The 23,398-nt window shown below is 49.7% G+C and overlaps 1 protein-coding gene across 7 annotated transcripts; it reads right to left on the bottom strand.

Moving 5' to 3' along the window:
- Positions 1 to 5,707: 5,707 nt before the first annotated feature.
- Positions 5,708 to 23,398, bottom strand: ZNF275 (zinc finger protein 275). Of its 7 annotated transcripts, none has more exons than XM_070606537.1 (6): positions 23,253 to 23,398; positions 21,901 to 21,974; positions 13,389 to 13,480; positions 12,817 to 12,925; positions 12,117 to 12,203; positions 5,708 to 11,796 (listed from the first exon to the last, which is right to left on the bottom strand). In XM_070606537.1, exons 3-6 carry the CDS (start codon positions 13,401 to 13,403, stop codon positions 10,640 to 10,642), a joined length of 1,368 nt encoding a protein of 455 aa, XP_070462638.1. In that variant the 5' UTR covers positions 13,404 to 13,480; positions 21,901 to 21,974; positions 23,253 to 23,398; the 3' UTR covers positions 5,708 to 10,639. The 7 variants fall into 7 exon arrangements, with proteins under 7 accessions (XP_070462638.1, XP_070462639.1, XP_070462640.1 ...); XM_070606538.1 differs by lacking the exon at positions 23,253 to 23,398 and adding an exon at positions 23,135 to 23,156; XM_070606539.1 differs by lacking the exon at positions 13,389 to 13,480 and having other exon boundaries at positions 23,253 to 23,388.

Here is a 23,398-nt window from a genome sequence, read left to right as displayed (position 1 = left end):
AATGGGTAAAAAAACATGCCAGGAAAATACTAAAAGCAAAAAAGCAGGTAGAGCAACACTACTATCACGTAAAAGAGAGGCCAAAGCGAAAAGCTGCCAAAGGGATGAATACGAATACTCCCGTACATAAGACACAAGCCCAAAGGAGTTATGACAGGCACAAATCTTTGTGCCCAACATAGCTTCATAATATGTAAGCAAAAAGTTGACGGAAGTTCAAAAAGAAATGGACATAATCAGAGTGGAAGAGACTTACTGGACTTCGGCCAGGAATTGGCAGACTGAGGGGACAAAAAATAAGTAAGAATACAGAGGATTTGAACAATGCAAGTCGTGAGCTTGACCTAACAGATATACAGTGTATCTTGAACTGTACCCGACAATCAGGTAATATAGATTCTTCTCAGATGCGTACGGAACATTATCCAAAACTGTCTATGTGTTTGGTCACAAGGGAAACCCAAGTCCAAAAGCCAAAATCATATTCACTGACTCCAAAGGACTCAAATTAGAAATTACTAAAACCAAAGGAAAGCCCTTGCTACTGAAATGATGAAATACATGAACAGCAAAAAGCCCAGAATAGTTGAAAGACCAAAAGAAAAAATGTACAAACTCATGGCAGTTTTCGTCAGAAGAAAAGAATGTGCAGAAATGAATAAATTACCATAAGAAATGGGGTGGGTCGTAACTTCAGATGCAGAGACAACTTTTCTAAACGTTGTAAAAGGATACCACATACAGCTTTATATGAATAAATTGGAAAATCTAGATAAAAGAGATAATTTTCTAGGAAAATATGAATTATAATAATTGGTTGAGAAGTAGAAAATCAGAAGAAACCAACATCCACGGAAGAGATGTAACGATAGTCAAAGATCTAGCCTTCGAAACTGCACCAGGCCTGGATGGTTTTTTTCTTTTTTTTGTAGATTTGCCCTGAGCTAACATCTGTTGCCAATCATTTTCTTCTTCTTCTTCTCCCCAAAGCCCCCAGTACATAGCTGTATATTCTAGTTTAGGTCCTTCTGGTTGTGGCACGTGGGACGCCGCCTCAGCATGACCTGATGAGCGGTGCCATGTCCGTGCCTGGGATTCGAACTGGTGAAACCCTGGGCCATCAAAGTGGAGCACGTGAACTTAACCACTCGGCTGTGGGGCCAGCCCTGATGGTTTCATGGTTAAACTCTACTAAACCCAAAAAGAAATAGGTAATTCTCACATCGTCCAAACCCCTCCCTGCACGGGAAAAGATGGAAAGCAGCCAAACCCATTCATGAGGCTATTAAAACCCTGATACCAAAATTGGACAAAGATAGCAGAGTAAAAGCTCTGTGTAGCCCAATCTTTCTTATGAACACAAACACAAAGGTACTAAATCACATTCTTTATCATGCCCAAGGAGGTTTTTCCCCAAGGTGTAATGATAAGTTAATATTGACAGTTATCAACATAATTCACTTCATTATTGCTTACAGGGAAAACAAACATAATATCTCAATTGATGTAGCAAAAGCATTTGATAAAGTTCAACACCTATTCACACCATCCCTGCCACTCTTCTCTAAAGGACTCATCCTGATCATATGAGAATACAACACAGAATACTGCCGTCGCGCAGCACCGTGGTACACTGGCACGGCGTTCACTGTCAGAATGGGAGATAGTATTCAGTTGTTTGATTCCATTCAGGTCGTGAGTGTTTCCAGAAAAAGTCCTGTGGGGAATTTCTATTTTGCAAGAATGAAATGAAGCAGACCCTCCAGGAGGAAAATCTCTAAAGTTGTATACAACTGTGCCTTTGATAAAGTGTCTCCAATCTTAAAATAACACAGGAGAACATATGAAGAAAAGAATCAAGTTTTAGAGAAAAATGAGGTTCTCAAAACACATTTTGATCTCAACTAGACAAACTTCAAACCAGACTTTACAAAATGCTTTAGGAAAACAATTGCTGAACAATTTAAAGGAACTCTTGTCACAAGGACTGCTATCGATGCCAACCGTCTTCAGTAACTAAAGACAAAGGGCTTTTGAGATTTGCCCCATCTCTTAATCTTAGGTACAAAGTTCCTTGCGGGAAACACGCTACTAAAACCTTTCTTCTGAAACCCAGCGGGCTGCTCGAAAAGAGCCAGGCATCACGTAGGGGCCATTGCAAAGCAGGCAAGTGCACAGCGCGGGCCTCCAGGAGCCAGCTGCAGGCGACGGAGGGTTCGGGTCCTGCACCAGAAGGCCAAGCCCGAAAGGCAGCGGGTGAAGTGGATAACAAAATTACAATAACAGTTTGGAGATAAATCTCTGAATTCTAATCGAATCTCGGAAGCTCACTCCCGCCAGTGAGATCTGGGACTCGGGCTTCGCCATGTAGCGTCGGCCAAATGCGTCCTCCCAGGCCTTCTGTAGCCAGTTCCCATCCTCCACCCCTTGGCCCCTCCCATTCAGCCACCCAGTGTGCTTGCAGATTCTGGCCCAGGGGGCCTTCTGAGTCAAGGCTGAGGCTGTACCCGTCCTCATCCTCCAGGCACCTGACACCCACCTGCCATCTCCAGTCAGGAGATCCTGCCATGCCACTGAAGCGGCCATCCTGGAACACACAGAGGCCCAGCCCCGACGGGTCCTCTCGCACCCAGTGCACGATCTGGTCCATCATCTCCACCGCTTCGCTCTGGGACAGGAGGTGAGGGAAGGCCCAGGCTGATGCTGCCTCCCATGCAGTCTGGTCCCTCACGTGCTGACCTGCAGGGTCCCCAGGACTCGGCGCCGGGGTGAGAGAACTGTGTCCTCCCACCCACTCGTAGGACACCTTCCCCTGGGCCCACTCTGGGCCTCACCCCAGGGTGCGTGCTCGGGGCTGGGGTGGATCTGGCCCACCTGCCTTGCGGGCTCCCAGTCTGGGGGTGCGGGCCGCTCCCAGGTAGTGGGGTCGGGTCTGAAAGCACAGGGGGCCCAGGGAGGAGAGAGAGGCCCACCCCCAGCCTGGGCAGGGTGTGGAGGTCTTTGGGATGTAAACCCAGCAGGACCTGAGGACGGAGAGAGGGGGATTCATTTGCTCTGTAGTTTATTAATTGAGGTAGAGCCAGCATCCACTAAGGCACAAATCCTAGGAGCCCAGCTTGGTGCACATAGGCCCCACTTGTGGTGATTTTTGGCTACATGGCTGTCTTGCTCTGGTGCTCTGTCCCGAGGGCAGGCATTATGTCATTCACTTCTGGAGCTTGGCACACAGCAGGTGCTCAATAAATGCTTGTTGAATGAAGGTCAGAAAAGGGGTGAGGGAGGAGGGAGCACAGGATTCTTCTGACTTGTCTGAAAAAATTGGGGGCCGTGTTTTTTATCATATATTTTAAAAATCATTTTTTAAAAAGATTTTATTTTTCCTTTTTCTCCCCAAATCCCCCCAGTACATAGTTGTGTATATTTAGTTGTGGGTCCTTCTAGTTGCGGCATGTGGGACGTCGCCTCAGCATGGCCTGATGAGCAGTGCCGTGTCCGCGCCCAGGATCTGAACCCGCGAAACCCTGGGCCGCTGAAGCAGGGTACGCGAACTCAACCACTTGGCCACGCGGCCAGCCCCTAAACATCTTTTAATTAAAGCAATAATATGCGCTCAGTGAGAAAAAAATTCAACCAGCCCACCATTGCTGAAACCAAGCTCATACACACATGAATCCAAGAGAAGCCCAAGTGGCCTCACCTCCGCTCACAGCGGGAAGGGCACTCCCGCCAGGGGTTTCTCTTTCCTTCTCTCTTCTTTCTTCCACTCATCACCAGCGTGATGGCCTCAGGCCAGCTGCGGTGGGCCACCTCGGATTCACATCAACGGTGCGCTTCAATGTGAGGCTAGTGGCAGCCCCAGCAGTCAGCCTTTTGAATGAAATGCATTTTAGCCCAGTATTCCGGTGATGATCTGGGCCAGTAAGCCTGGCACACTGCAGGCGCTCAGTGTCTCTTGGAGGAGCTAGTGAGGGTGGAGCTCGGTACAGCTCTGAAAGCTTCAGGCTAATGGGTTGGGGGACTGTGGGGAAGGGGAAGCTAAAATGCAGTGAGCATCAAAGCAGAAGCTCCCCTTTCCACCTGCGTGCCTGCTATGGGCTGAATGTCTGTCTCCCCGCAATTCATATGTTGAAATCCTAATCCCAAATGTGACGGTATTGGGAGGGGGGGCCTTTGGGAGGTGATGCGCTCATGAGGGTGGAGCCCCCATGAATGGAATTAGTGCCCTTAAAAAGAGACCCCAGAGAGCCACTCCCTCGCCCCTTCCATCATGGGAGAACACAGCAAAATGACAGCCATCGATGAATCAGGAAGCCGGTCCTTACTAGGCCCTGGCTCTGCTGGTACCTTGACCTTGGACTTCCTAGCTCCAGAACTGTGAGCAATACATTTCTGTTGTTTATAAGCCACCAAGTTCATGGCATTTGTGTTATAGCAGCCCGAATGGACTTCAACAATGTCAGTGGCCCCTCCTAGGTGGGCCACAACCTAGACAGAGGTGGGCTGGGGCAGACGGCTGTGGGTGGAACCTAGGCTGGCCCATGAGGTGAAGGTGGGGGACTGCGAACTCCCAGGCAATCAAAGCCTTGTGGTGGGCCTCAGAAGAGCTGCAGGGCTCCGGAAGGCAGGCGCACTAGGAGAGGGGCAGAAGGAACATTCTCAACCCCTTACTAGAGGCCCACAGGGCCCCAAGAGAAAAGCCCCAGGCTTTCCCCTGTCCCCCGGGCCCAGTATTAGCTGTCCCAATGGACCTGTGGCCTTGACTTTTGCATAACTGAAGCTTGCCAGAACACAGCTTGCACATATTTTAAGGAAAAACAGTTGGAATTCTCAGTAGCAAGCACATCACAAAATCAGCAAAGCAAACGAGTGCTTCTTTCCAAACAAGGGGCTTGCAAGCAGAGGCGGCTGGGCTGGGGGTGGGGTGGGATGGTATCACACCACCTGCCTAGATGTTGCATTTGGGGTAGGAAAATTGATAGCGTGATGAGGATGGGCCCTGGAGAAAAGATGACACAGGCCTTGCCTAGGTACCTCTAGGGACACTGGGTTGGTGGGAGGAGTCACGCTCCTTTCCAAAATGTTGCTCCCTCCTGTTGGGACACATCATGGCCCACCAGGGCCCAACCCAAGCACTCCTGGAGCCCACTCTGTGCTAGTCCTTCCAGGACTGGGCAGCTGCCTTCATGGCGGAGTCCTGTTTGCATTTGGGAGGGTCAGGATGCCAGGGGCCTGTCTTCACTACCAGCCTTTCCCGAGGCAATGGTCACTAGAGAGAGGCCAGCCACTTGCTATCAAGAGGAGTGACCTCCCCGCTCCCATCCCCACCCAGCCCAGAGAGGTGCTGGCTGATTCTCCAGTCCTAGAAGCCACCTCTGTCACACCATTCCTGGTCCCCAGGGGAAGAGCTCAGGCACCAGCCTGGTCTTCTGCTCCCACTTGGAACTCAGACTCTGGGGAGAGCCCTAGCCGGGGTTGGGGAAGGCACTTGGCTGAATGACAGGCCCCTTCTGCCAAGGGACAGCTCAAACTTCCAGGAAAACCAGCCCTTCCTCACCAGGGCGCCTCTTCTCCCTTCCAAGTGTCCAGCAGGTGGGGGCCGAGACAGCATCTGGAGCCCAGGAGGAGGCAGAACTCCAGAGTGTGGAGCAAGAAGCAAGGGAAGAGCGGATAAATCAAGCTTTGACAAAGTCAGTCGAGGAAGATCAACGCCATTTAACGTATATTTATTGAAATCTACTTGATGCAAGGCACTGTGCTGGGTCTGGCAGGGGAATCAGACACGAAGGGCCACCCTGTCTTCTCAGAGCTCACAATCTAGCGGGTGGGTGCGGGTGCGAGGCTGATTACAGTAAGCGCCATATAACAGACAAGTTAAGGAGACAGGGAGGGACTAGAAAAGAGCGCCAACAACCGAAATGCGCACTGGGGCGGGACACAGCTACTGCTCTCAGATGTGCAAATAATGTCGAGGGCCAAGTTTAAAGCGATCATTTCTACTTTTGAAAGTAACACCCAAACCGATGCAATAAGAACCACAGAAGCTGAGTACCCTGGTAAGAGGGAGCTTATCACTCCCCAGTCTGCCTGACACCCAAAATAAAGAACGGGGTGGGGGGTGACTTAACTCATTTCATGGGGCAAACACAAGGTCAGAACAGGAACAATACCCAGACAGAAAAGCATTGGTCAAACTCACAGAGACTAGAAGGCAGAGATTTTTACCCATCTTGGTGAACAGAACGCAGTACCACATTTAAACGGGTGTTTCCGAGTCAGGCAGGGCTCGCGCAGGGAGCACGGGCCGGGTAGAACCTGAGGAAAACCAGCCACGTGGTTCTTCTCAGGAAGCAGCCACAGGGTAAAACGCAATTGGCTCTTGACAGATTGCAAAAAGCAGAGACCCACTCAAGCTGGCTCAAGTCAAGGGAGTCTATGGCGGGGACACAAATGGACCCACGAGGGCAGTCACCAGAAATCCAAGAGCACAATGGAGTCAGGCCTCCCTTGGGGCGCTGGGATTGAGACAGCTCTGGGGCACCCAGCAGGAGCCCACAGATCTTCGAGCCAGTGCTGCCCACAGGGGCACCTCCTCTAAATACTGTGTGGCTCCCTCATTCTTCCACCACCAACTAGAATCGTCTGTCTCAGTTTCCTTGTTCGCACTTCACAGATGGAGAAACTGAAAGGCCTGGCCCGTCATCTCCAGCCAGTTTTGATGACCGGGTGCTGTCCTTGAGTCAGGTGTTCAGTTTTGCTTTAATTCATGTGGCCTAGAAGGGGGTGGGGGTCACATGGCATGCAACAGGGCTAAAGCCCAGGGCAAGTGCAATGTAACACCATGTGACAAAGTTTTCCCCTGTGATCAGGTGGGGCTCATTGTGGAATTGCAAGAGTGGGCAGGACACAACTAACCAACACAGTTCATCTTCATAAGCAGCAAAAATGGTAAACAATTACTTTCCTTTGAAAATTCCAGCAAGTTCAAAACTTTAATAAAAGCAATGGAGGGTTTCTTTCAGAATATAAGAAAAAGATACATTTCTAATGAGAGCTGGCATTCTGTGTAACCCAACTGCTCATTTCCCTTGCAAAAGGACTATGTGTGATTAGAAAGAAAACAAAGTGAGGTAGCTCCGCGAACGCACAGACAGCCGCACAGCGGGAAGCTTGAGCCACATGTTGCATCTGACACAGCAGCACACTCAGAGAGTGCGAGGAAACCCACCCCCAAGTGACCAGAGGCAAAAACTGAACTTGGCGCAACTACAGGACACAAGCGAAAGCCACAGACTGCTTGCGTTGAGAGAGCACGGACTTCACCTGCAAACACAGTGCCGGAAAGGACACGGTCTGTAGTGTTAACTCTAGGAGAGGGTTTGTTTGAGAGGAAATTATAGAGTCGAGAATGGAAAAAAGGAAAGGAGGGTGTGACAGGATGCCGAGACACTGGGTCCTGGTGGGGAGAAATGGAGCAGTGACGACGGCGACACAAAGTTCCGAGTCAACACTGTATCTGGATCCTTCATACAACCTGACAAACGACTAGTGAACGGGCAAGAAATGGCAGAGTACTTCCAGGTAAAGGTGCCAGACTTGCCCTCCGTGGATGTCAACATTCCTTACCAAATGACAGTTGCATCAAACACGTCACAACAGCTTGAAAAGAGAAAACTGGTCCGAGGAGGAAGTAGTGATTTCAGACCACAGATTCACAGCTACCGAGAGAGCTGAAGCCCACAGAGCAAAAGGAACTGCTATGTAACGAGCGCTGTTGGCTTCTCTCCAGCCTGGGCGTCAGGATGGAGACGTCACAGAGAGCCACTGGCGTGGCCTGGGGGCCATTCCAGAGTACCTTCTGGCTAAGGCCACAGGGGTCACTGTGGGACCCTGCTCCCCAGGATGGGGGCCTAAGAAGCTCTTCCAGATGTGCCCACTGACGAGTTCCACCTCAGCCTCAGTGGGCCCATCAGAAGGGCACACATCCTCTCCAGGTTCTCTAGTGTCCCCCCAGGCACAGCTGCCGGGATGTCACACCACAGCCCCAGCGTGGCCGGCTTCTACCTTCAGACTCTGCAGGCCACTGGATGGGCCAGGTTCCTGGCCAGCCTTTGCTGCTGGTCCTCCTGGGGGAGGCTGCCAGAAGTGATAGCCCAGCCCCAGGAGGACCAGCTTCTATTTCTATGCCACTTGGGCCACAGAAGGGCATCGTGGCCCTCCAAACCCTTGTTTTATTGCCTCTCTTGGGCACGGCTGCTGCAAGGCCTGGTGTGGCCAGCTTCTATCACCATGACACACAGGCCATCAGAGGGGCATGGGTCTTCTCTAAGCCTTCGCTCTGCCGCCCCTCTTAGGTATGGATGCAGGAAGTGATATTAGAACACGTGGGTGGATTTCCCCCTAGTTGCCAAAAGCAGAAGCCACCAAACTGACCTCCTTCCAGTCCCAGATTCACTTGCTAGGAGGAGGATGTGATCCACGCGACAGCGCCAGCCAGGTGAGTCTTCCTGTGCTTGAGGGGACGGCTCCTGGGTGGATCTGCTGCTCAGGCACTGAATCCACGCCGGGCATGGCCAAGGCTCCCACGAGTTCAAAGCATGGCTGGCCTTCCAAGACAGAGTTTGGACCACCCCATTGATCTAGGTGAGGCCCAGCCCCGCTGCTGATGGCTAGGGCTATACTGAGGAACAGTCAGAGTGTTCTGGCCAATCTGCGATGGACATTTCTCTCGTGTGCGTGAGAGGCCAGGCTGGATAGTCAAGGACTGCCCACAGACATGCACGGAGTCTGCATCTTGGATGAGGAGCGAGCCTGCTTCTCCGGCCCATCCCCATCCAGCCTGCCCACCTGGTGCGTCCACCTTCTGGTGGGGCAGGGCTTTCAACTTTTCATTTGTAATTAAAATTCCAGAAGAAAATGTCATCATATCTAACTACTGCAGCAACGACACTTACGACTCAACGGACAACAATGAGGGCTTGGATACGTAAAAATTAAACACTTGTGCAACAAAAATGTAATAAAACTGCTACAAAGAGTAAAGCAATAAAATTGGAAAAGAGACCATCACAATCGATACGGAAAGAACCGCTGTGTAAAGTCAATATATCCAAAGGCAACTTGACAACTGGTCAAAGGAGATGAACGTACGATTTGCATGCAAGGAAACGGAAACAGTACTTCAGTCATCGCATGAGAGAACAAAAGATGAGACTAGGAGTCCGCAGGTCTGGGTCCATCCCCACTTCTGGTACTAACGAGCCATGGAATGACAGCAATAACTAAGACGATGACAGCAGATGACCTTCAGTGAGTGTGTACCTCCACGCCAGGCGCCACGGTCCAGTGCTCACAGTAACCGTAGGAGGTAGTCCTGTGATCACCCCATCACACAGAGCCGAGAACGGAGGGTTGGAGAAGTACCATCTAGGCCCCATATGAGGAAAGGCTATGGTTCTGGAAAAGGAGGCGCCACCTTACACTTGAGTCCTTGAAATGCCTGTTATTATGGGGATGCTCTCGCCACTACGGTATTTTGAACAACATAGTGCCACTTGAGGACAAGACCCATTGGCCTGAAACAAACCCCAATCGAAGCTAGTTTTGGATACACATGGGAGTCACCAGATTGAATTGGTTTAAGAAAAAAAGGCGCAAAAGTAATTTAACCCAGATTCGGTGCTTATTCCTAGGAATATGACCTCACAATGACAAATTTTAGATGTTTAACAAAAGTCTTTTAAAGGTGATTTAAAAAAGCAACACGTTAAGGGGTTATGTTGTAGAGCTACGGGACAAATTAAAAACAACCACAATTGGCCTAACGTTACATGAACATGTACTTACAGCTTGGGAGGAAACTTCTAGCGAGAGTTTTGTGCAGGGACTGTCACAGTGCTACATGGCACACAGCTCAGATGGATGGAATCCAGTGGATGTGCTCTGAAACGGTCTGATGACTCAAAAGGGGCTCCGGGGTTGGTGAAGGTGGTGAGGCCAGAAATGAACGTGAGGAGTTAGAATAAAATGATCTCATGGCACAGAGCAAAGGAAAAAAGGAGTATTTTCTAAATTAATATATTATTCTATATAATATGTGATTTACAATATGTATGTATAACTAAATTAATAAATTAAATATTATAAGACATTTGAGTATTCTATTTACATGCCTAAAAATTCATAAATTCAAGTAGGCCTACAAACTCTGGGGTGAGCTTCTCTTCGGGAGAGTGGCGATCACTTTCTATTGACGCCATCATTGAATAGCTCTGTGTCTTAGTTTCCCTGAGGGGGGAGCTTGGAGGAGGGGACCAATGAGCCCCCTCGCCACCCTCACATCTGGTTTCTCTTCTCTAATTCTCAGATTCAAGGCCTGTGGATTTAAATACCTTGAAGGTACTTTATGCTAGTTAAACTGGCCAAAATAAATTAAAATGGCAAAAGCTACTCTTGATAGGCAAAATGGGAAACACGTACACTTATAAATTGCTGGTGGCAGTATAAATTGGTTTCAATCTTTCTGACAATAAAATATGTAAGTGCTACAAAACTGTTCACCTCCTTGGGCTCTGCCATCCCCCTCTAGGGACGCGGGTCCCCCGCGGGAACCCGCTGACAGCTGAGGGCCTGCAGGCCCCATCTACTCCTGGTGGGTGGGCTGGTGCTTCTGCAGCGCCGACCGCCTCTTGAACACACGGCCACACTCACTGCACTCGCAGCGTCTTGCTCCACTGTGGGTCCTCCGATGGCGACTCAGGCCGGAGCTCCTCCGGAAGGCCTTCCCGCATTTGTCACACTCATAGGGTTTCAGTCCGCTGTGGATGCGCCGGTGTTTAATCAGGTCGGAGGGCCCCCGGAAGGCCTTGCCGCAGTCGCCACAGGCGTAGGGCCGCTCCCCGGTGTGGATGCGCTGGTGCTCCAGGAGGCTGGAGCTCTGCCGGAAGGCCTTCCCGCACTGGCCGCACTCATAGGGCTTCTCGCCTGTGTGGATGCGCCGATGCTTGGTCAGCTCCGAGCTCCTCCGGAAGAGCTTGCCACAGTGGGGACACCCGTAGGGCTTGGCCCCGCTGTGGATGCGCTGGTGCTCAGCCAGGCCGTTGACCCCTCGGAAGGACTTGCCACAGTCGTCGCAGTCGAAGGGCAGGTGGCCAGTGTGCATTCGCTGGTGCTTGAGAAGCTCCTGGCGATCCAGGAAATCCCTGCTACATGCCTTGCAGGCAAAGGGCTTTTCCGAAGTGTGAAGCTTCTGATGTCGAAAGAGGTGAGTGTTCACTTTGAAGGACCGCCCACACTCCTCACAGTCAAAGGGCTTCTCCCGGCTGTGGACGCGCAGATGCTGACTGAGGCCTGCGTTCTTCTTAAACCTTTTCCCACATTCCTCACACTCAAAGGGCTTTGCCTCCCTCTCCATTTGCTCCCTCTTCTCCACGGCATCATCAAGGGCCCAACTTGGGCCAGGCCGCGGCTCTGCAGCCACGTGGCTCTTGCGGTGCTCGTTGAAGTCAGAGACGCCCCGGAAGACCGTCCCGCAATCGCCGCACTCCCAGCCCTTCTCCTCACTGTGAATTCTCTGGTGCTGCACCAGGAGGACCTTAAGCCGAAAGGTGTCTCCACACTCTTTACATGCAAAGTGATGTTCTACAGGCAGATTCTGGGGGCTCCCCCCGCTCCCCTCAGACTCCCCATTCTGTTTGACCTCAGGGCTGGGCTCACTGGTGCTCGGGGAGCTTGTAGACGCCATCTCCTGTGGCTGGGCTTCTTCACCCATGGTCCGACGCTGGGTCACTGACACGCTTTCTGAAATGAGAACCACAAGACACTGCAGTCTTCAGAGGAGGACGGAAGGAGCTTACTCTCCTTTGTCAAGAATCGCTTTCCTCCTGAGACAGCTGCTGAGCACTGGGCCTGGAGGCCACCGGGGCAGGATGGCTGGTGCTCACCCAACCAGAAGCCAGGACCACAGAGGGAAGGGCCAGAAGGGCCTGACTGCTGGACGCTCCCTACCAAAGTGGCCCTGAAAAGGCCTCCCCTTCTGTGGTTAAGGAGCAGCCACATTCAGTCCCCAAAGCCTGAGCTAGGCCTCCCCCACGATTTCCTCACATTTCTTTTTCACTCACCAGAAAGCTTAGCTCGATCCACGTTATGGGATGGGATTGATACCAACAGCAGGCAAGAGACCAAGGCAGGATTCAAAACAGGAACTCCTGCTCATGGAAAAGGAGACAGGTTACGGCAGCAGCCAAAGATGACATGAGAACAGGGCAGGAACAGGCTGACACCTTCCAAGGGGAAACCCTTTCAATCCTCAAAGGCTGGCTTGGCCGTGACCATAGGCAAGTCAACCATCCACTTCAAATGCCTTTCCTAAGGGCCAGCTCCTTCCAGGGGCTGGACGAGGCCAGCTCTGGGCCCACCCGGGTGGAGTGCCAGGTGGTCGTCCTGAGGAGCCGATCCTCCCTTTCTCCTGACCCACCCACCTCAGGGCCTGCACGGTGAACTTCGTGCTCTTCCACAATTCCCAAACCTGACCCCCAGCAGTCTCTCCTCCTAAGAACCCTCCCGACCTCACACGTGCAACCCAGTAAAAGACTGAGGGGCTTCTTTCCATGCCATTAGGAGTTGAAGGGAGCCTTGCCACTTTGAGGTGTTGGCTGGGACAGACGCTTTGCATTTTCTTACAGCCCATCCCCAGGGGGCACAAGCCCCTGGAAGGTGAGCTTGTGTAGGGCCACACCAGCTGCCCCTCATCCCACTCCCAGCTGTGTAGTACCATGAAGCTGCAGGCAAAGCTGGTGGAAGGGCTAGGGGCATCCTTACCCACGGAGGTCACGTTCCCGTAATATGCCAGTGTCCTTTGCTCAAAGTCCAGCCTTAACCACTCCCTTTTTGTGAGGTACTGTGCCACACTGCCAAACATCACCAAATCCTGAAAGAATTCCCAGGGATAATCAGTCCTTCCACCTATTCTAGAATGAGAAAGGGGCAGTGCCAATAACCCCAGGGACAAGAGGTGAGAGTCTGGAGTGGGTGTGTGTTGCTAACATGGAGATCTAACCACAAGCCTCAAGAAGTCCTTGAAAGAGAACCTGATCAAGCACCAGGAGACCTGGGCCATGGTCCTGGCCTTCCACTGTCTTCCCAAGGGACCTCAGTTCAATCACTTTCCTGGATTGAAACTCAGCTCCCCCACTGGTATGATGGGAATTACAAGCCAAGTGGACATCCATTCCTTGGCAGACTCTGGGGAGAGAAGCAGAGGAAGGGAGGAAAGGCAGCAGCTGGGGTTCAGGCCCTGCCGTGTGTCATGCTAGGGCAAGAGGCAGAGGCTGAGGCCTGAATTAGGGAGCAGTGACAGATTCCCAAACCAGGCAGAGGGAAGCACAGCTCACCTGGGCCTCGAGCATCTCAAGAGGGCCTGCCAGCACCTGGTTTCCTGGGGCTCCATCCTGGGGAAGGGCAAGACCCTGGGGGGCAGGCGGAGCTAAGGAAAGTGAAAAGAGCAGTGAGTGACAGCAGCCCTGTCTCTGGGTCCCGTGGGATGAGACTGGTGATTTTCTTTTCTGAGGTTTTAAATCTTGTTGAATCTTCTCTTGCATAGCAGCTAAGTGACAAGACAGAGCATGGGGACGTCTAAGAAAAAATATCCTAAACAGTGGAGAAAGTGGGCTGGCAAAGAATTAATACAGGCAGGCTAGAGGGAGCCCAGACAAGACAAATGAATGTTAGCCCAGGCACAGCTTGGAGAAGACAGCCAGACTGAGAGCCAACGGTGGGGAGACCGGCTCTCAGAGACAGGCTGGCCACAGCCCTCCTAGCAAGCCTGCCTCAAAGTGGTCAATGCTCACACTGCAGAAGGAAATGTCCCCAAACGAATATCAGAAGAAACTAGGAAGTGAGAGATCCTTTCAAACTTTGTAGGAGCAACAAAAAAACAGACTGGGCCACTGGAGGGAAGAAGGGCAACAAAGAGCAGGAGCCGGGGCTTTCTGATAAGCAGCAAGGCCCTTTAAAGGCCACACCCCACCCCACTGAAACAATTTGCCAGGTGACAGTAAGACTGCTACAAACAAGAACATTTCTGTTACATATTTGACAAAATGAAAAGTTGAATAAAACAGCTGGAAAAAGAAGCCTCAAAAGAAGAAAAAAAAGATCATCAGGGGCCGGCCTAGGGGCAAAGCGCTTAAGTTTGCACGCTTCGCTTCGACAGCCTGGGGTTCACCAGTTTGGATCCTGGGCGCGGACCTACACAGCACTCATCAAGCCATGCTGTGGCGGCGTCCCACATAGATGAACTAGAAGGACCCACAACTAGGATATATAACTATGTACTGCGGCTTTGTGGAGGAAAAAAAAGAGATCTTCAAACACCAAGTTGCGAAATAAAAGATCTGAACAATATATACAAGTTACCGTTTCCTTCCAGATTGCAGAAAATGTGAAATATCAGAAGATCCTGCCACAGACACGTGTGCATCATAGGCCTCCCACTTCAGTGAGTTCAAAGAAACAGGAACACAGTTTCTGCTCTGATGTCAGGTCAATTCAATTCAATTCATAATTAAATGAAAAGAAAGCATTTTACACGAGCTCGAGGAGTACAAAACCCAGATACTCTAGAAAGACTTCTACATAAATTTAGATGTTACGTTAAAAGGGATGGATAGAGACTTCTACTTCCGGCCATGATGGAGTAACAAGGAGCAGATTTAATGTCCTGCCATAAACAAGTAGGAAAATGGACAAAATCGATGTGACACAGTTTTCAGACAGCGGACAGCAGGCAGTGCAGGATCATGATCTCCAAGAGAAGAGAAACAAATGAAGTGAGCCTTATCATCGCCTCAGCTCTCTGCCCGCAGGCAATTTCCAGATTGAGAGTGTAGGGAAGGGAGACCCAAACAGAGCTTGGTGCCTTCATCAAGACACAGACCAGCGCTCAGGGCAGCTGAGGCAGCTGCAAGTTGCAGAGCAGAGTTCCAGAAAGGAGGGAGCTATGCAGAAAGAAGAGCTCTAAATAAAAACCTACCTCAGGCTTTCTTTGAGTCTTTCCTGACCATTAAGTTGTGTGTGCATCGAGTGAAACTCCCAAAACCTGGTAAAAGAACAACCAGAATGCTGAAAGCTGAACAATTCCCAGGACACACAAAAGTAGGGAGATGGTAAGGGTCCAAACAAGCAGAGTACAGAGTCCTCAGTGATCAGCTGGGGCATTCAGCAGAGAAGCAGTGGGGCCATGCCTTCATAGTACGACTGATCTATCCCTGGAACCACGGCGGCCCTGGACCTGCTCTAGAAAAGCTTAAAAATAGGTCTCAAAGGGATGAAATTGTTCCACGCATAACTACCTCCAAAAAACAAAATCCAACACTTTTCAAAGTGAAACAACAAAATCTGGACACTCAACAACATAATCTCTACAATGTCCAACACCCAATAAAAAATTATTAAAATGCCAAGCAGCAGAAAAATATGACAAGGAAAATAATCTCAATAGAAACACTCAGAAATGATCAGATAGACCTCACAGACAAGGATAACAGCTAGTTTAACTATGTATAAGTATTTTAAAAAAATCAGGAACGTAATGAGAAAATGGACAATATAAACAAGAACCAAATGGGACTTTTAGAGGCGAAATTATAATATTTAAAATGAAAGTTTCACTGGATGTGATTAGACACTGCCAAAAAAACGGGTTGGAAAACTTGAAGACGTAGCTACAGAAACTATCCCAAATGAAGCTTAGAAAGAAAAAAAAAATTAAAAACACATTCTTAGTAACCTGAGAATGATAGAAAATGGTCTAACACACAGGTAACTGGAATCTGAGAAGATGAGGAAAAGGGGGGGAGGATAAAAATATAGTTGGAGAAATAATGGCTGAAAATGTTTTTTCTAAATTTTGATGAAAACTAGATGCAAGACACAAACAGCAAGAAACAAAAAACAAAACCAAAAACCCACACATATACACCAAGACACATCATAATCAAACTGCTGAAAACCAATGATAAAGAGAAAATCTTAAAGCAGCCAGAGGGGGGAAAATGTTATATACAGAGGAGCAAAGATAAGAATAACTGCTGACTTCTTATCAGAAAATGTCAAGTCAGAAAACAAGTGAAGCACATTTTTAAAGTGCTAAAGGAAAAAAAACACTGTCAACCTAGAATTTTACATTCAGGGAAAATATCCTTAAAAAATGAACGCAAAATAAAAACTTTTTCAGAAAAACAAAAGCTGAGAGATTTGCCACCAGCAGACCTGTACTACAAGATATATTAAAGAAAGTTCTTCAGGTGAAGGAAAATGATACCAGATGGAAACCTGGATCCACACAAAGGAATGAGGAACACCAGGAATGTAAATATGTGGGGAACATAAAACGTTTTTACCTCCTTCATTTTTAAATTTTTAAAAAGTAACATTCAAAGTAAAAATAATAATAAGGTAGTGTGGGGTTTAGAACATATGTAGAAGTAAAACATGATTGGGTATTTCAGGAAGCCCTCCAAGACTGAGGCAATGCTAATAAGCCAGTAGTGGAGATAAAACACAATTCTAAAAAATAATTCAAAAGAAGAAAGGTAAAGAAACAAAGGAAAAAGAAAAGATGGGATAAGTAGAAACAAACAGAAGATGGCAAATTTAAAATCCAACCAAATGGGTAATTAAGTTAAATGGAAATGGACTAAACACTCTGATTAAAAGGCAGCGATTATCAGACTGCATTAAAAAAGAGACTCAACCATATGCTATCTACAAGAAACTTTATAAAGACTTTAAATGTAAAGACATAGATAGGATAAAAGTAAAAGGATGGAAAACAATATACTTTAACCAACAGAAAGGGTCTAAATAATCCAAATGTCATAGAAACAAGAGGGAGAGGGTGAGTGACGAATATGACTCAGAGCTCTGGGGACCTTACTAGGGAGTCCTAGAACTCAGAGCAAGAAGAAAACTGAAGAGCTTATGTACAAAATCAACAGGTTGTAGGAAACAAGGGGGGGAAAAAAAAGAAAAATAAATAAATAAGTGAAAAAAAAATCAACAGGTGGCCAAGGCAGCAGATTACAAAAATTTGAATTCTTCTTAGAAGATGCAGACAGACAGTAAGTTTATTAAAATATCCAAAGAGGGTAGAGGAAGGGGAGAGAAGAGCTAAGTATATATTTGCATTTTAGGTAAAAAAGAAAGAAACTGAGTGATCCATAGCTAAAATGAGCACACCCGTACTGCAATGTGCACCACACTGGGCTTGAGCCCAGGTCTAGAAAGGTCTTCTACCATTTCCACAACGTGCGAATTTTTAGTAACAAAGCTGCATTTCTTTGGTAATAGAAAAGAATAACAATTTAAGAAGATTTGGGTAGACTTTGGATAAGAAAGATGCTCAGTATGCGAGAGGACAGGGCTGAGGCCAAGGAGGCAATGGGGAACGGCCCTTAAAGCTGGGTGACACCCTGAGGTGCTCACATGGGCAAGGCAGGTACAGGGGAGAAGGGCTGGCAGGAATGTGTGGGCAGTCCCAGAAAGCTTGGAAGCAGGACCATGGGGTTGTGACTTCCTGGGCTCATCCTCCCAAGCTATCAGCGCCATGGACAGGTGTGAGCAGAAGGCCTCCTTTGATCCCAAGGTCCATGGAAGCTCCCTTCCCATCTTTAATAGGCGTTTCCTATTAAACAACATAGGTGTTTCCCTGGTGTGCGAACGAAGTCTTCAGGTGCCCAGCAGGCAAGTCCTTTGTGTCCCACTGTCATCTGGGCAGGGCCCCCTCTGAGCGGTTGGATTCTTCCTGGTATGCATTTGATGTCTGGTTTGACTTGGGCTTCCAATACAAAATGAACTGGTCACAGATTACTTATACAATTCATTTTTAAAAATTCACTTCCAATTGACATTGAGCTTTTGCTGCCAAGTGGAATGGAGAGGAGAGCATCTCACAGTGACCTTCTGAGAAAGAGAGCCTGTTACAAACCTCATCTCACTGCCCTCAGGCCAGAGACTTAAGGCCTTTCCCCCCACAAGGCTCTGGCCCAACCCACCAGGCCCATATCCTGCACCTCAGTCATTCGTTCCAGACACTCGGGCCTCCATTCTGTTCTAGATATACCCCTCAGGGCCTCTGAATCTGCCACAGGGGGCTCCTTCTAAGAACTCAGGCCTCACTGAAATGTCACCTCTCAACATCTTCACTCTGCAGCCCCATCAGGGTTTACTCATGACACCTTTCACTACCTAAAAATTATCCTCTGACATTGCTTGCTTTTACCTGACTCTCCCCCAGAGAAATGTCACCTCCCACAGGGCAGGGGTTTTCTCTTTCTTGGTGAGCCCCGAATCCCCAGCCTCTGCAGCAGCTCCTGGCACTGAGCAGGCACATGATAAACTGTGGGGGAGGGGCGTGTTAAATGGAGCATCTACTACGTGTTGGCACCGAGCCTCTCCCTCCACACAATTACATTTAATTATTACAACCTTTAGTTATTACCACCTCCATTTCATGGTGAAGGAAGTCACGGATCTCAGAGGTTAAGTAACTTGCCTAAAGTCCAGCTCCCAAGATTTGAGACTTCTGAATCAGACCAGAGAAGAGAGAAATCAAATGCAACGCTCTAACACCAGGCCACAGCCACAGGCGAGGCACTTATCAGTGTCCTTGCAGCCTAATGGTACACACAGGTTTTGGGAACTGGCTTTAAATCATCCTATTAACAGGCCATCACAGACACTCACTGTGCAACAGATACACAAATCATTCTCTTTCTCTCACACTCACACACACTTCTTCCAAGCCACCCACGTTTAATTGAGCAAACCCTCGTGAAGCGTTCCATTTAATTGAGCAGATCCTACCGAAGTGCTTTTACTTAACCGGTATGATTAACTGTTAAAATCCTGGAGCCGCAAACCCCAAGTGGATTGTTAATTCTCCCTTCCTGTGCAGCAACAGGAGTGGCCCTTCCTGTACCAGACTTGCCCAGGGGCCTTAACCTGACTGCACTTCAGATCACTGTCCACAGTAACAGCCCAAGGACACACAGAGATCATTTAGAAGGTGCTCAGAAAAGTGGGGGTGGGGGGGGCAGCGAGTCCCGCTTTCACAAAAGGAAGCTAAACTCTGCATAACCGACCAAGTGTATCAGGTAAAAGCTTTAGGAGAGGCAAAGGAAGATCATTTAAAAAGATAGTACCCATTAACTCTCACTGCAGTTAAAAATAAAATGATCATCAGTCCTGGAGAAAATCTCATCATTCAGAAGCTATGTTGCACAACTGCTTGACTTTAAAATGCTCAAAGTAATCTGAAAAAGAAGCTGGACGCTGTGAGAAAAGTGACAAATACAGGTGTCCACTACCTTCCAAAAGTAGACCTTTGGAGATCAAGGTCAAAGCAATCCCAGGCAGAATATGAAAATCATCGTCGTGCACCCGATGGATACAGAGGGTGATGCTGCCCTTGAATACAAGGCACTTCCGCTCACCGTGGAAAAGCACGCCCCAAATCTCCTAAGATGCACGCCTATCCCCACCAGCGAAATGGAAGTTCCGACAAAGACTCTGGGAAAACCAATCTCCGTCTCTTCATATAAACACTGTTATCTTCCTTCTTAAAGTGGGATCTGAAGTGTAGTCTAACGACTATCCGCTCCCAGAGTGAAAGCCCTAGCAAGGTTACTGCAGATTCCGCCCTGGACCTAGCCAAGTGCCACGAACACTGCAAGTGCCTTATGAACACAGGGGACTCAGGTCAATGCTAACCTACCGCCTGACGATCTGAACAATCATGTTTTCTAAAACATGAGAGCTCATGTGAGTGAACACATGTTCCTGATATGTGCTTTACACAGCAATGTAAATTTTTTTTTGCTGAGGAAGATTCGCCCTGAGCTAATATCCGCCGCCAATCTTCCTCTTTGTTTTTGCTTGAGGAAGATTAGCCCTGAGCTAACATCTGCACCTATCTTCCTCTACATTTTTTGCATGTGGGACACCTCCACAGCATGGCTGATGAGTGGTGTAGGTCTGTGCCCAGGATCTGAACGCGCGAACCCAGGCCGCCGAAGTGGAGCACACAGAACTTTAACCACTGGGCCATAGGGCCGGGCCCGACGGCCATGTAAATTTTAGACAACTTATTTAAATTGAATTTTCCATATGGAATCAAACATTAAGAGAATCAAAATAATCATTCCACTTTGACCTGAAAGATCAGAAATTAAGAGTTGAATTTAATGGAGACAAAAACAACCCATGTCACAAAAAGTAGTGAATAATTAGGTGCTGTCTGGTTGCCTTTGAGCTCTAGACTCCTCCTCAGGCTGTCTGGCTACTAGTAAAGATAGCTTCCAAGCCTAAAATATCAGGATTCCACCGATTCCATGGCACAAACAACCAAGCAACATCCTCAGCAGATACGGTCCTTCTCTGGGCAGTGGGAGCAAGGGAGAGGCAGCAAGGCAACCCAAACTAGATCTATTTGGCAGCTTCCAGAAACTTCTAAGGGATATCAGAAACACCTGGACTCCCTGGAGTATCAAAATAAAGTCCCGTAGCAGAATGTCCTCAGGCCCCAGAAGACAACAGGTGGCTCCTGGAGTTGTTTGATTCTGGGCCAGAGCAAAACTGCCCCAGAGGGTGTCTTTATAGTCACACAAGAGACCTCACTCTTCAGCATCTACTCACATGGGTGCCTTCAGCCCTCTCTCCCATCCAAATGACCACCTGGATTCCCAATTCTCCTTGCTGGATATCAGTTCTCCTTTGATTCATGTCGCTTAGATTGAGAGAACCATCTCTGGGCAAAGATGTTTCAGTGACACTGGCATATATGAAAATATGAGTGCTTTCAGAACGGAAACAATACTTCTCATTGTCTACATCCTCACCCATGGGGCCTTCTAACAGCATGGCCAGCTTTAAGGCCAGCAGACATGGTCTGTAAACACCCAGACTTACCCAAAAGAGACACACAGTGATGGCTCATCGTGTCTCAGAACAATTCTGAGTGATTAGTCAGGCAGGTAAGGTCCCACCTGTTGGACTAAAATAATTCAGGGGGACAGAAGCAGGCTTGGGGGCGCCGTCTGGGAACAGGTCTTATTGGGTCGTGAGTGCTTGACCAAAGGACAGGCTGTGAGACGGAACACAAATTGTCACGATCCCGACCCACTGCAGCCAGGCAAGTCTGGGATGCTGAGCTGAGCCCCTGGGCTGGAGCTGGGCCTGGCCTTCATGGGCTCTCAACCTGTCTGGCCACTCTGTACTGTGCCAATGTGCTGCTACTAGAAGTGGTAGAATCCTAAAGGGCCAAAAGAGAGAGTGTTTCACCAGCGAAGCCTGTTTCTCTAGGCGGTTAGTATCTGCGAGCGTCTTTTTCTGTATGCGTGGGTGGGAGGCATCTGTCTCATCTTCCCCAGTTTCCCTCTCTCACTCTGCCTGGGCACCTGTCCCTCTCAGTTTAGGTTTCCATTTTCTTTTCCTTCTATAAAAAGCCAGAAGGTAGACCAGAAGGGGATTTTGTAGTGTTTGTTGTATTTAATTGAGGAAAGGTTTATGTTCCCATTTCCCCAAGAAGACGCATGGCATCTTACTAAAAATCAAAACAAATTGTAAGTATAGCTTCGTTTAGGTTACACTGCCCTGGATTTGAAAGATTCTAAATGGGGGTAGGAGATGCTGTGCAAATTTCAAGGGGCCCTGGGCCATTTGGGGAGCTCAGGGAGGTAAGGGTCAGGGCTGGATCGGTGGATTAGAATGCTGGCCTGGGGTCTGCTAAGAGCTCAAAGGGCAGAGTAGCAGGGGTGAGTGGGGCCACGGAGTTGCATTTTCAACCAGCACTCAGGCAACTGGACTGTGGAGCTGTGCCTGTCTAGAATCTGGAGGCTTCCTTACCTCCAGTGCTCAGCAGACAGGATTCCAGCCCATGAGCCTCCTGAATGGATCCTGCTCTCTGTGCCGTCAGACTCCTGGGAAGAGAATTTACACTTTCCAGTGATTCTCCAAGGGGTCTCTCACTTGAACACATTTTTGGGGAACGGACTGTGCTGTACCAGGCACTGTGGAACCTGCTTCTACTTAAAGGCTCAATGGGGGAGGGAGGATGGGGGATGGGGCCAGCAGCATTAGTACCCAGAGGGGGTGCTGTTCTAGCAATCCCATCTGAAAACCTTTGGTAAAAGAAAAATGTCGGGTCTGAGGTTGAAGAGGAAATATTTCACTGACCAAGGAGACTGAAGGGGGCTGGCGGCCGGGCTAGGCCAACGCTGGCTGGAGGGTGTCAGTTGGAACGGGGTGGGACCTCCGGGAAGAGGGCCAGGACTGGGGGGGGGGGGTGTCTGAAAGGGATCATGGGCTTAGGGCGGTAGGCGACCGTGTGGGGGGAGGATGGAAAAAGACATGTAATTAATCACCCAAATATAGACTAGAGGAGGCAGCAAAGGAGTTTTTGGGGGGGGGGTACTGGAGCTGGAGATGGTGGCCCCCAGATGAGTGACAGAAAAAGCCCTGTTCAGACGGAGAGACTTGAGCTGCTCTTCACCCAGCAAGGGCTGCCCCCTCCCCCTCCCTCACAGATCTTGGGCACTAGGCTACCCCGCCACCCTCCCCGCCAAGCTGAGGCTCGACTCCCACCCAAAAGGAAAGGAGGGACTCCACCAGCAGGAACCGTCTCCAGCTCACCCACCCGGCGCCCCTGACTGCGGCTCAGCCCCTCCCCAAGACAGACAAACCCTTTAACCCCTCAGCCAACGCCCTCTCCCCCTCGGCCTCCATTGCGCTTGGGGCGGGGGTCCCCTCCTCCACATACTGACCGGTTCCCACCCTCTAGCGTTCCCCAGAAAGCAGCGTAGGCCTCCGCACATTCACGATTCCCGCCCCTGACCGCCGCCCCCCGCCTGCCGAGGGAAGGCCTTAGGGCCTCCTAGTACCAGCCATCCAGGATCCGTCCCCCTCTCCTGCTGGCCCCTGGGCCGAGCAGCTTCCGCGGGCCCTCCCCACCCCCAACAAGGCTTGGACGCCCTCTCACCGCACTCACGGGAACACTCACTCCAGCCTCACACACTCTCCTGGGCCGCCCCCTGCAGATCCTCTCGTGGCCCAAACGATCACCCTGGCCCCACACATTCACCTGCGACCCGAGCACTGTCCCGGGCTCCCAGCACATCCTCTCGTGGCTCAAACGATCACCTCGGCCCCACACACCCTCCCGCGCCCAGTGCGCATCCTCCCGTGGCCCGCACGCTCACCCCGGCCCGGCGGCGGCTGACGCCCGGCCCTCGGCTGGCGTGGCCCAGGCAGGCCCGGCGTGGCAGGAAGCGCCACGGAGCCGCCAGCGCCCGGCTGAGCCCAGCAGCCCCGCGGCGCGTTTCCGGAGCCGCGGGCGCCGCCGAGG

The sequence above is a fragment of the Equus przewalskii genome, chromosome X (assembly GCF_037783145.1).
Source record: "Equus przewalskii isolate Varuska chromosome X, EquPr2, whole genome shotgun sequence".
Lineage (NCBI taxonomy): Eukaryota > Metazoa > Chordata > Mammalia > Perissodactyla > Equidae > Equus > Equus przewalskii.
Note: the sequence above shows the minus strand (reverse complement) of the source record. Positions and strands in the feature narration are given on the sequence as shown.

Excerpts from the sequence above, each read along its gene's own strand:
- ZNF275 (XM_070606537.1), bottom strand. Across the intron at positions 12,204-12,816 it reads CGGGAACGTGACCTCCGTGG|GAGTTCCTGTTTTGAATCCT; the intron begins GTAAGGATGCCC and ends TTCCATGAGCAG. Across the intron at positions 11,797-12,116 it reads GGATCGAGCTAAGCTTTCTG|AAAGCGTGTCAGTGACCCAG; the intron begins GTGAGTGAAAAA and ends TTCTCATTTCAG.